The sequence below is a fragment of the Mustelus asterias genome, unplaced genomic scaffold, assembly GCF_964213995.1.
Source record: "Mustelus asterias unplaced genomic scaffold, sMusAst1.hap1.1 HAP1_SCAFFOLD_2251, whole genome shotgun sequence".
Lineage (NCBI taxonomy): Eukaryota > Metazoa > Chordata > Chondrichthyes > Carcharhiniformes > Triakidae > Mustelus > Mustelus asterias.
In genome coordinates, this window is record NW_027592196.1 from 22,675 (window position 1) to 35,225 (window position 12,551).

Sequence of the window (12,551 nt, forward strand, 5' to 3'; positions counted from 1 at the left end):
GGCATTCCAATCCCTCACCACCCTCTGGGTAAAGAACCTACCCCTGACATCGGTTCTATAACTACCCCCCCTCAATTTAAAGCCATGCCCCCTCGTGCTGGATTTCTCCATCAGAGGAAAAAGGCTATCACTATCCACCCTATCTAAACCTCTAATCATCTTATATGTTTCAATAAGATCCCCTCTTAGCCGCCGCCTTTCCAGCGAAAACAATCCCAAATCCCTCAGCCTCTCCTCATAGGATCTCCCCTCCATACCAGGCAACATCCTGGTAAACCTCCTCTGCACCCTCTCCAAAGCCTCCACATCCTTCCTGTAATGTGGGGACCAGAACTGCACACAGTACTCCAAGTGCGGCCGCACCAGAGTTGTGTACAGTTGCAACATAACGCTACGACTCCTAAATTCAATCCCCCTACCAATAAACGCCAAGACACCATATGCCTTCTTAACAACCTTATCTACTTGATTCCCAACTTTCAGGGATCTATGCACACATACACCTAGATCCCTCTGCTCCTCCACACTATTCAAAGTCCTCCCGTTAGCCCTATACTCAACACATCTGTTATTCCTACCAAAGTGAATTACCTCACACTTCTCCGCATTAAACTCCATCCGCCACCTCTCGGCCCAACTTTGCAACCTGTCTAAGTCTTCCTGCAAACTACGACACCCTTCCTCACTGTCTACCACACCACCGACTTTGGTGTCATCAGCAAATTTGCTAATCCACCCAACTATACCCTCATCCAGATCATTAATAAATATTACAAACAGCAGTGGCCCCAAAACAGATCCCTGAGGTACACCACTTGTAACCGCACTCCATGATGAATATTTACTATCAACCACCACCCTCTGTTTCCTATCCGCTAGCCAATTCCTGATCCAATTTCCTAGATCACCCCCAATCCCATACATCTGCATTTTCTGCAGAAGCCTACCATGGTGAACCTTATCAAACGCCTTACTAAAATCCATATATACCACGTCCACTGCCTTGCCCCCATCCACCTCCTTGGTCACTTTCTCAAAAAACTCAATAAGGTTAGTAAGGCACGACCTACCTGCCACAAAACCATGCTGACTATCACCTATCAATTCATTACTCTCCAAATAACTATAAATCCTATCCCTTATAATTTTTTCCAACATCTTGCCGACAACAGAAGTGAGACTCACCGGTCTATAATTCCCGGGGAAGTCTCTGTTCCCCTTCTTAAACAATGGGACAACATTCGCTAACCTCCAATCTTCTGGTACTATACCAGAGGCCAACGACGACCTGAAGATCAGAGCCAGAGGCTCTGCAATCACTTCTCTTGCCTCCCAGAGAATCCTTGGATAAATCCCATCCGGACCAGGGGATTTATCTATTTTCAGACCCTCCAGAATATCCTGCACATCCTCCTTATCAACTGTAATACTGTCTATTCTACTCCCTTGCAACCCAGTGTCCTCCTCAGCTATATTCATGTCCCCTTGCGTGAACACCGAAGAGAAATATTGGTTCAATGCTTCACCAATCTCCTCCGGTTCCACACATAACTTCCCTCTGCCATCTATAACTGGCCCTAAACTTGCCCTAACCAACCTTCTGTTCTTGACATACCTATAGAACGCCTTAGGATTCTCTTTAACCCTATCCGCCAAAGTCTTCTCATGTCCCCTTTTAGCCCTTCTAAGCTCGCTCTTCAACTCCCTCTTAGCCAATCTAAAGCTTTCTAGTGCACTACCCGAGTGCTCACGTCTCATCCGAACATAAGCCTCCTTTTTCTTTTTAACCAACAAAGAAACTTTTTTGGTGCACCACGGTTCCCTAGCCCTACCAATTCCTCCTTGCCTGACAGGGACATACCTATCACAGACTCGCAGTAGCTGCTCCTTGAAAAAACTCCACATGTCGGACGTTCCCAGTCCCTGTAATCTCCTAGTCCAACCTATGTTTCCTAATTCTCTCCTAATAGCCTCATAATTACCCTTCCCCCAGCTAAAACCACTGGCCCGAGGTTCATGCCTATCCCTTTCCATCACTAAGGTGAACGTAACCGAATTGTGGTCACTATCACCAAAATGCACACCAACTTCCAAGTCTAGCACCTGGTCTGGCTCATTTCCCAGCACCAGATCCAATATAGCCTCACCTCTAGTTGGCCTGTCTACATACTGAGTCAAAAAACCTTCCTGCACGCTTTGAACAAAAACTGACCCCTCTAACGAGCTAGAGCTATAACAATTCCAGTCAATATTAGTCAAGTTAAAATCCCCCATAACAATTGCCCTATTACTTTCACTCCTAAGCAGGATTGACTCCGCAATCCTTTCCTCAACCTCTCTAGAACTTTTAGGAGGTCTATAAAAGACTCCCAACAGGGTGACCTCTCCTCTCCTATTTCTAATCTCCGCCCATACTACCTCAACAGATAAGTCCTCATCAAACCTCCTCTCTGACACTGTGATACAATCTCTGACCAATAATGCTACCCCTCCCCCTCTTCTACCTCCTTCCCTACTTCGACTAAAACATTTGAACCCCGGGACCTGCAGCATCCATTCCTGCCCCTGCTCTATCTTTGTCCGTACAGCGCGCAAGAAACAATACTTTTCACTGTATATTTACTTATTAGTGTAACAAGTTGGCTTACATTAACACTGCAATGAAGTTACTGTGAAAATCCCCTAGTCGCCACACTCCTGTTCGGGTTACACTGAGGGAGAATTTAGCACGGCCAATGCACCCTAACCGGCACGTCTTTCAGACTGTGGGAAGAAACCGGAGCTCCCGGAGGAAACCCACGCAGACACGGGGAGAATGTGCAGACTCCACACATACAGTGGCCCGAGCCGGGAATCGAACCCGGGTCCCTGGCGCTGTGAGGGGGCAGTGCTAACCCGCTGTGTGGCCATGCCATAATGGCTACATAATCCTCAACTATGATAAATTAATATTGGTTTGACAATGTTGAACACAGACAGAATTTTTTAAATTTTACATTGTTCAAACTGAGGTAAGTCAAACTATCCAAATCGATTTCAAACCCATGCATTTTATGGATGTATAGTGGATGTATAGCTCAAGTGGATAGAGCTGTGAAGAAGGCCTATAGTGTGTTAGCTTTTATGAACAGGGGGTTGGAGTTTAAGAGCCGTGGGGTTATGCTGCAACTGTACAGGACCTTGGTGAGACCACATTTGGAATATTGTGCGCAGTTCTGGTCACCTCACTATAAGAAGGATGTGGAAGCGCTGGAAAGAGTGCAGAGGAGATTTACCAGGATGCTGCCTGGTTCTCCCCGTGTCTGCGTGGGTTTCCTCCGGGAGCTCCGGTTTCCTCCCACAGTCCGAAAGACGTGCGGGTCAGGGTGCATTGGCCGTACTAAATTCTCCCTCAGTGTAACCCGAACAGGAGTGTGGCAACTAGGGGATTTTCACAGTAACTTCATTGCAGTGTTAATGTAAGCCAACTTGTTACACTAATAAGTAAATATACAGTGAAAAGTATTGTTTCTTGCGCGCTATACAGACAAAGCATGCTGTTCATAGAGAACATAGATTTGATTTATTATTGTCACATGTATTGGGACGCAGTGAAAAGTATTGTTTCTTGGAAGGTAGGTCTTATGAGGAAAGGTTGAGGGAGCTAGGGCTGTTCTCTCTGGAGCGGAGGAGGCTGAGGGGAGACTTAATAGAGGTTTATAAAATGATGAAGGGCTTAGATAGAGTGAACGTTCAAAGACTATTTCCTCGGGTGGATGGAGCTATTACAAGGGGGCTTAACTATAGGGTTCGTGGTGGGAGATATAGGAAGGATATCAGAGGTAGGTTCTTTACGCAGAGAGTGGTTGGGGTGTGGAATGGACTGCCTGCAGTGATAGTGGAGTCAGACACTTTAGGAACATTTAAGCGGTTATTGGATAGGCACATGGAGCGCACCAGGATGATAGGGAGTGGGATAGCTTGATCTTGGTTTCAGATAAAGCTCGGCACAACATCGTGGGCCGAAGGGCCTGTTCTGTGCTGTGCTGTTCTATGTTCTATGTATATAATACATGACAATACGTGACAGTAATGATTCAGTTCAATGTGAGACCACCGTGCTGACCTCCTTGCTGTTTCCTGCAGGAACTTTACTGCAATCTGTGCCTATCGGCAAACGCACATCGACGCCGTGTTCAAAACCCCCAAGCTGAAAGGTTTCACTGGCAGCCTTCCAGCTAATCTGAAGCCGGGAAAGGTAAGGCAAGGGGTGTGGCATGAAACAGAGTCTGGTCAGACCCCTCCTGTGGCTTGCCTCGCGAGGGGGTGTTCTTTGGGTGCCTCGGGGGGGGGGGGGGGGGGGGGGAAAGGAGGAAGGGGGAGCCAGAAAGCGGTTGAGGTCCCCGTTTCTCGTCACAAAACAGTGGCACCTGCGGGACACAGCACATTGTGTGAGCTTCAGCTGCCGAGAGCCCATCGGCGCACACCGGTGGGCCGTAACCTCCAAACCACCCCGGGGTCGGAGTTGGGGCTCACTCCACAGATGCGCTGGGGAATGAAACCCTCTCGGAGGTCTCCTCTGAAAGGGTGATTGCCCAGAAGTGGGCGGCACGGTAGCGCAGTGGGTTAGCACTGCTGCTTCACAGCTCCAGGGTCCCGGGTTCGATTCCCGGCTCGGGTCACTGTCTGTGTGGAGTTTGCACATTCTCCCCGTGTCTGCGTGGGTTTCCTCCGGGTGCTCCGGTTTCCTCCCACAGCCCAAAGATGTGCGGGTTAGGTTGATTGGCCAGGTTAAAAATTGCCCCTTAGAGTCCTGGGATGTGTAGGTTAGAGGGATTAGCGGGTAAATATGTGGGGGTATGGGGGTAGGGCCTGGGTGGGTTTGTGGTCGGTGCAGACTCGATGGGCCGAATGGCCTCCTTCTGCACTGTAGGGTTTCTATGATTTCTATGATAAGTGCTAACGTAAAGTTTATTTATTAGAGTTTATTTATCAGAGAATACAGCAGGATATCGATAGGCTGGAACATTGGGCGGAGAAATGGCAGATGGAATTTAATCCAGATAAATGCGAAGTGTTGAGAGCATTCAAGTGGTTATTGGATAAACATATGGATGATATTGGAATAGTGTAGATTAGAGGGGCTTTAGATTGGTACCACTGGCCGGCGGAACATCGAGGGCCGAAGGGCCTGTACTGTGCTGTAATGTTCTATGTTCTATGATGCATTTTGGTAGATCTAATGCAGGGGGGAGCTGTACAATAAATGGCAGAACCATCAGGAGTATAGAACGACAGAGGGATCCGGGTGTGCAAGTTCATAGATCCTTAAAGGTGGCAGCACAGGTGGAAAAGGTGGTGAAGAAGGCATATGGCATGCTTGCCTTTATTGGACGGGGCATAGAGTATAAAAGTTGGCAGATGATGTTGCAGTTGTATAGAACGTTGGTTAGGCCACATTTGGAATACTGTGTCCAGTTCTTAGAAATCTTAGAAACCCTACAGCACAGAAAGAGGCCATTCGGCCCATCGAGTCTGCACCGACTACAATCCCACCCAGGCCTTAACCCCATATCCCTACGTATTTACCCACTAATCCCTCTAGTCGACGCATCCCAGGACACTAAGGGCAATTTTGGCATGGCCAATCAACCTAACCTGCACATCTTTGGACTGTGGGAGGAAACCGGAGCACCCGGAGGAAACCCACGCAGACACGAGGAGAATGTGCAAACTCCACACAGACAGTGACCCGAGCCGGGAATCGAACCCAGGTCCCTGGAGCTGTGAAGCAGCAGTGCTAACCACTGTGCTGCCGTGCCGCCCCCACTGGTCCCCACACTACCAGAAGGACGTGGAGGCGTTAGAGAGAGTGCAGAGAAGGTTTACCAGGATGTTGCCTGGTATGAAGGGTATTCGCTATGAGGAGAGATTGGGTAAACTGGGGTTGTTCTCCCTGGAAAGACGGAGGTTGAGGGGCGACCTAATAGAGGTGTATAAAATTATGAAGGGCATAGATAGGGTGAACAGTGGGAAGCTTTTTCCCAGGTCAGAAATGACAAACACAAGGGGTCACGGGTTCAAGGTAAGGGGAGCAAGGTTCAATACAGATATGCGGGGGACGTATTTTACACAGAGGGTGGTGGGGGCCTGGAATGCGCTACCAAGCAAGGTGGTTGAGGCAAACACGCTAGGATCATTTAAGACTTATCTAGATAGCCACATGAACAGACTGGGAATAGAGGGAGACAAACGGATGGTCTAGTTAGGAACACATGATCAGCGCAGGCTTGGAGGGCCGAAGGGCCTGTTCCTGTGCTGTATTGTTCTTTGTTCTTTATTAGTCACGAGTGAGGCTGACATTAACACTGCAATGAAGTTACTGTGAAATTCCCCTAGTTGCCACACTCCGGCGCTTGTTCCTGTAACCAGCACGTCTTTCAGGAAACCCACGCAGACACGGGGAGAATGTGCAGACTCCACACAGACAGTGACCCGAGCCGGGAATCGAACCTGGGTCCCTGGCGCTGTGAGGCAGCAGTGCTAACCCACTGTGCTGCCCCACATTAACTCTGGACAATTGCTCTGCGCTGAGAACCATTGAAGTCCCGAACCTCAGATGGTTCGGCCAGCGTTATGCCAATAGTTAGCCAGAAAGAGTTAGAGGAATGAACTGTTGTGGACGCCCAGACCGGCGCCCAGGGACTTCCCCTGCATCTTCTCAACCCTCCCCTTCCCCCGTTCCCCCACCCTGACCCAAACCCTCACCCCCACACCCCAGCTCAAGGACATTCATCCCCTACGTGAACCCCAGCTCAATCCACTGGCCTGAGGTGAGACACCGACCTCTAACTACCCACCTCCCCCCCCCCCCCCCCCCCACTCCCCCCGCCTCACCCACCACTCAGATCCCTGATCTCCCTCGGGCTCACACCCCTGGACCTCTCACACCCCACACCAATCTCTGACCTCCCATCCTCCGAACCCCGCACAACCTCCACCCTCCGCCCACACCCTCGATCTCCACACATCCTCCTCACTCCACACATCCTCCTCACCTTGAGGGTGATCAGGGTGGTTTATATATAGAATAACAGATACCCGGGAGTGAGTTACAGACTGGAATCTAATCGAGGGGTTCGGGTGGTTTATATATAGAATAACAGATACCCGGGAGTGAGTTACAGACTGGAATCTAATCGAGGGGTTCGGGGTGGTTTATATATAGAATAACAGATACCCGGGAGTGAGTTACAGACTGGAATCTAATCGAGGGGTTCGGGTGGTTTATATATAGAATAACAGATACCCGGGAGTGAGTTACAGACTGGAATCTAATCGAGGGGTTCGGGGTGGTTTATATACAGAATAACAGATACCCGGGAGTGAGTTACAGACTGGAATCTAATCGAGGGGTTCGGGGTGGTTTATATATAGAATAACAGACTCCCGGGAGTGAGTTACAGACTGGAATCTAATCGAGGGGTTCGGGGTGGTTTATATATAGAATAACAGATACCCGGGAGTGAGTTACAGACTGGAATCTAATCGAGGGTTCGGGGTGGTTTATATATAGAATAACAGATACCCGGGAGTGAGTTACAGACTGGAATCTAATCGAGGGATTCGGGGTGGTTTATATACAGAATAACAGATACCCGGGAGTGAGTTACAGACTGGAATCTAATCGAGGGGTTCGGGGTGGTTTATATATAGAATAACAGATACCCGGGAGTGAGTTACAGACTGGAATCTAATCGAGGGGTTTGGGATGGTTTATATATAGAATAACAGATACCCGGGAGTGAGTAACAGACTGGAATCTAATCGAGGGGTTCGGGGTGGTTTATATATAGAATAACAGACTCCCGGGAGTGAGTTACAGACTGGAATCTAATCGAGGGGTTCGGGGTGGTTTATATATAGAATAACAGATACCCGGGAGTGAGTTACAGACTGGAATCTAATCGAGGGGTTCGGGGTGGTTTATATATAGAATAACAGATACCCGGGAGTGAGTTGCAGACTGGAATCTAATCGGGGTGGTTTATATATAGAATAACAGATACCTGGGAGTGAGTTACAGACTGGAATCTAATCGAGGGGTTCAGGGTGGTTTATATATAGAATAACAGATACCCGGAAGTGAGTTACAGACTGGAATCTAATCAAGGGGTTTGGGATGGTTTATATATAGAATAACAGATACCCGGGAGTGAGTAACAGACTGGAATCTAATCGAGGGATTCGGAGGGGGTTTATATATAGAATAACAGATACCCGGGAGTGAGTTACAGACTGGAATCTAATCGAGGGATTCAGAGGGGGATTATATATAGAATAACGGAAATCACAGAGTCAAACAGCTTGGGATGGTTGTCAGAAAGCATTGTTATATTTCCCTTGGTTCCGAATTATTGGCACACATCGCACAGCCAGCGCTTCGTGTGGGAAAGTCACTCCTCTCTGGACACCGCCCCATATCCGATCTCTTTGCCCGTCTCGCAGAGTTTAAGGCTGCCATTCTGGGTCCCCGGCACGCCGTTGGACAGGATGGATTAACCAGTGTAAAAATGTTTGACTAAATCGGCCTGTTTGAAGCCTCTTCTGGAGGGAGATTTTTATTTGCACACCTGTTTGTTGTTCTCGACAGTGCACCACCGGCAATATTCCCAAAAATGTCCTGGCGGCGATTCGGAGCTACCCGGAGATTGAGGAATCCATCAACCAATCCCCGCTCTACTACATCAAGCAAGGCAACTATACCAGGGTCACTGCTGACAGTGTCAAGGGTGCCAACCAGAAATTCTACCAGGTCTTGTTCGTGGGCATGGGTACGTGAAGCGAGAAGCGGCGGATAAACTGGTGTTGCCGGGGTTGAGTAGAATGTTTGAATTTGGTGTCTGTAATATGACAAAAAAAATTGGAAAAAAGCATTGCATGGTCCTTTTAAAAGGCCATGTTTTTCTTGTGCTTAGAAAGTTTTGTTTTAAAATTGCAGGCGCATATGGTACACAGAGTGAAACATTGTCTCAAAGGCCAAACAGCAGGGTCGCCTTGGCAATAGGCTTTTGATTTTTTTTTAAAAAATTTAGCCAATCGAATTTGAATCAGGCTACCAGCAACCTATTAGATTTGAAATGGACGTTTTGGTAACCTGAGAACCAATCGTATTGTGGATCTGTCACCACAGGTATAAAAGAACAGGCAGTGGGACAAATAAAAACAGAAAAGCAACCTGCTGAGTTCAGCTCCGAGAGAGCTGTTACTAAATTTGCAGATGATACAAAGACATATAGAGGGACAGGTAGTATTGAGGAAGCAGAGGGGGCTGCAGAAGGACTTGGACAGGTTAGGAGAGTGGGCAAAGAAGTGGCAGATGGAATACAATGTGGAAAAGTGTGAGGTTATGCACTTTGGAAGGAGGAATGGAGGCACAGACTATTTTCTAAATGGGAAAATGCTTAGGAAATCAGAAACACCAAGGGACTTGGGAGTCCTTGTTCAAGATTCTCTTCAGGTTAATGTGCAGGTTCAGTCGGCAGTTCGGAAGGCAAACGCAATGTTAGCATTCATATCGAGAGGGCTAGAATACAAGAGCAGGGATGGACTTCTGAGGCTGCATAAGGCTCTGGTCAGACCCCAGTGAGCAGTTTTGGGCCCCGTATCTAAGGAAGGATGTGCCGGCCTTGGAAAGGGTCCAGAGGAGGCGGCACAGTAGCACAGTGGTTAGCACTGCTGCTTCACAGCTCCAGGGTCCCGGGTTCGATTCCCGGCTCGGGTCACTGTCTGTGTGGAGTTTGCACATTCTCCTCGTGTCTGCGTGGGTTTCCTCCGGGTGCTCCGGTTTCCTCCCACAGTCCAAAGATGTGCGGGTTAGGTTGATTGGCCAGGTTAAAAATTGCCCCTTAGAGTCCTGAGATGCGTAGGTTAGCGGGATTAGTGGGTAAATATGTGGGGGTAGGGCCTGGGTGGGATTGTGGTCAGTGCAGACTCGATGGGCCAAATGGCTTCCTTCTGCACTGTAGGGTTTCTATGGTTTCTATGGAGGTTCACAAGAATGATCCCTGGAATGAAGAGCTTGTCGTATGAGGAACGGTTGAGGACTCTGGGTCTGTACTCGTTGGAGGGAGTGGATGTTTGTGGCTAGCGTGTCGATCGAGCGGGGCTGCTTTGTCCTGGATGGTGTCGAGCTTCTCGAGTGTTGTTGGGAGCCGCACTCATCTAGGCAAATGTCGTATGAGGAACGGTTGGGGACTCGGGTCTGTATTCGTTGGAGTTTAGAAGGATGAGGGGGGATCTGATTGAAACTTACAGGATACTGCGAGGCCTGGATAGAGTGGACGTGGAGAGGATGTTTCCACTAGTAGGAAAAGCTAGAACCAGAGGGCACAACCTCAGGCTAAAGGGACGATCCTTTGAAACAGAGATGAGGAGGAATTTCTTCAGCCAGAGAGTGGTGAATCTGTGGAACTCTTTGCCGCAGAAGGCTGTGGAGGCCGGGTCATTGAGTGTCTTTAAGACAGAGATAGATCGGTTCTTGATTAATAAGGGGATCAGGGGTTATGGGGAAAAGGCAGGAGAACGGGGATGAGAAAAATATCAGCCATGATTGAATGGCGGAGCAGACTCGATGGGCCGAGTGGCCTCATTCTGCTCCTATGTCTTATGGTCTTATGGAGAGAGTGAGAACTGTTGGCTTTCATGGCCTCATTTATGTCTTAAAAGAAAGCCTCATCTCAATAGTGAAGGTAGCAAAGGAGACAGAATATTCCAGAAGACACCAAACCTGGTTATAATTTAGAGAGTGACTCAAATTCTGTCATTTTGGTTAATAAGTGGGAAATGTATTTATCTAAACAGCATTCCATTAGAAACATGTTTTATTCGGTTTGTTAATAGTTTAGTTAACCTGTTCACTGTTAGTTAGATAAATAGTTACTTGTTGACCTTAGAGTAGTTACTTTGATTGAACCATTTAAAGGTGCTGAAGTGCCGATAGTACTACTTTTCGCACACTTTTAACAGATTATCGAGGTGAGGTACTCCTCTATAAGTGGTTCGGTGTCATAGCAACCTCCCGCTTCATAACACTGAAGGCAGGCTGGGTAAAACAAGCCGACTGACCTGCCCACGCTGGGAGTCGGCTGTAATTTCTGTATTTTTCATCTCGACAGGATCAGAGGCTCTCGGTTGGAGGGGGAGGCGGGAGGGATATACCTTTTCTTTGGTTGGGTGGGTATCTCGGGGGGGGGGGGGGGGGGGTCAGAATTGTTGCACAGAATCGCAGCAGCACTTAGGAGACCAACGAACCATAGAGTCCCCGAGAGTGCCATCCAGCTCATGGAGGCTGCGCTGACTCTCTGAAATAGCATCCCATCCAGGCCCTCCCTTTCACCCCTATCCCCGTAACTCTCGTGCATTTAGCATGGCCAATCCAACTAACCTGCACATCTTTAAACACGAAGGGGCAATTTAGCATGGCCAATCCACCTAACCTGCACATCTTTAAACACGAAGGGGCAATTTAGCATGGCCAATCCACCTAACCTGCACATCTTTGGACACTAAGGGGCAATTTAGCATGGCCAATCCACCTAACCTGCACATCTTTAAACACGAAGGGGCAATTTAGCATGGCCAATCCACCTAACCTGCACATCTTTAAACACGAAGGGGCAATTTAGCATGGCCAATCCACCTAACCTGCACATCTTTAAACACGAAGGGGCAATTTAGCATGGCCAATCCACCTAACCCGCACATTTTAAACACGAAGGGGCAATTTAGCATGGCCAATCCACCTAACCTGCACATCTTTAAACACGAAGGGGCAATTTAGCATGGCCAATCCACCTAACCTGCACATCTTTGGACACTAAGGGGCAATTTAGCATGGCCAATCTCCCTAACCTACACATCTTTAAACACGAAGGGGCAATTTAGCATGGCCAATCCACCTAACCTGCACATCTTTAAACACGAAGGGGCAATTTAGCATGGCCAATCCACCTAACCTGCACATCTTTAAACACGAAGGGGCAATTTAGCATGGCCAATCCACCTAACCTGCACATCTTTAAACACGAAGGGGCAATTTAGCATGGCCAATCCACCTAACCTGCACATCTTTAAACACGAAGGGGCAATTTAGCATGGCCAATCCACCTAACCTGCACATCTTTAAACACGAAGGGGCAATTTAGCATGGCCAATCCACCTAACCTGCACATCTTTGGACACTAAGGGGCAATTTAGCATGGCCAATCTCCCTAACCTGCACATCTTTGGACACTAAGGGGCAATTTAGCACGGCCAATCCACCTAACCTGCACATCTTTGGATACTAAGGGGCAATTTAGCATGGCCAATCCACCTAACCTGCACATCTTTGGACACTAAGGGGCAATTTAGCGTGGCCAATCCACCTAACCTGCACATCTTTAAACACTAAGGGACAATTTAGCATGGCCAATCCACCTAACCTGCACATCTTTGGACACTAAGGGGCAATTTAGCGTGGCCAATCTCCCTAACCTGCACATCTTTGGATACTAAGGGTCAATTTAGCA

At 48.2% G+C, this 12,551-nt stretch overlaps 1 protein-coding gene across 1 annotated transcript in view; it reads left to right on the forward strand.

Annotated features, from left to right (window-relative positions):
• Positions 1 to 12,551, forward strand: part of LOC144489502 (semaphorin-7A) — a gene marked incomplete at its 5' end in the record, with an annotated part of 43,793 nt that overhangs the window by 18,002 nt on the left and 13,240 nt on the right. Inside the window, 2 exons of the mRNA XM_078207368.1 lie at positions 4,126 to 4,237; positions 8,633 to 8,813. Coding sequence (XP_078063494.1) covers positions 4,126 to 4,237; positions 8,633 to 8,813 — 293 coding nt within the window. The remainder of the gene's footprint in view (positions 1 to 4,125; positions 4,238 to 8,632; positions 8,814 to 12,551) is intronic.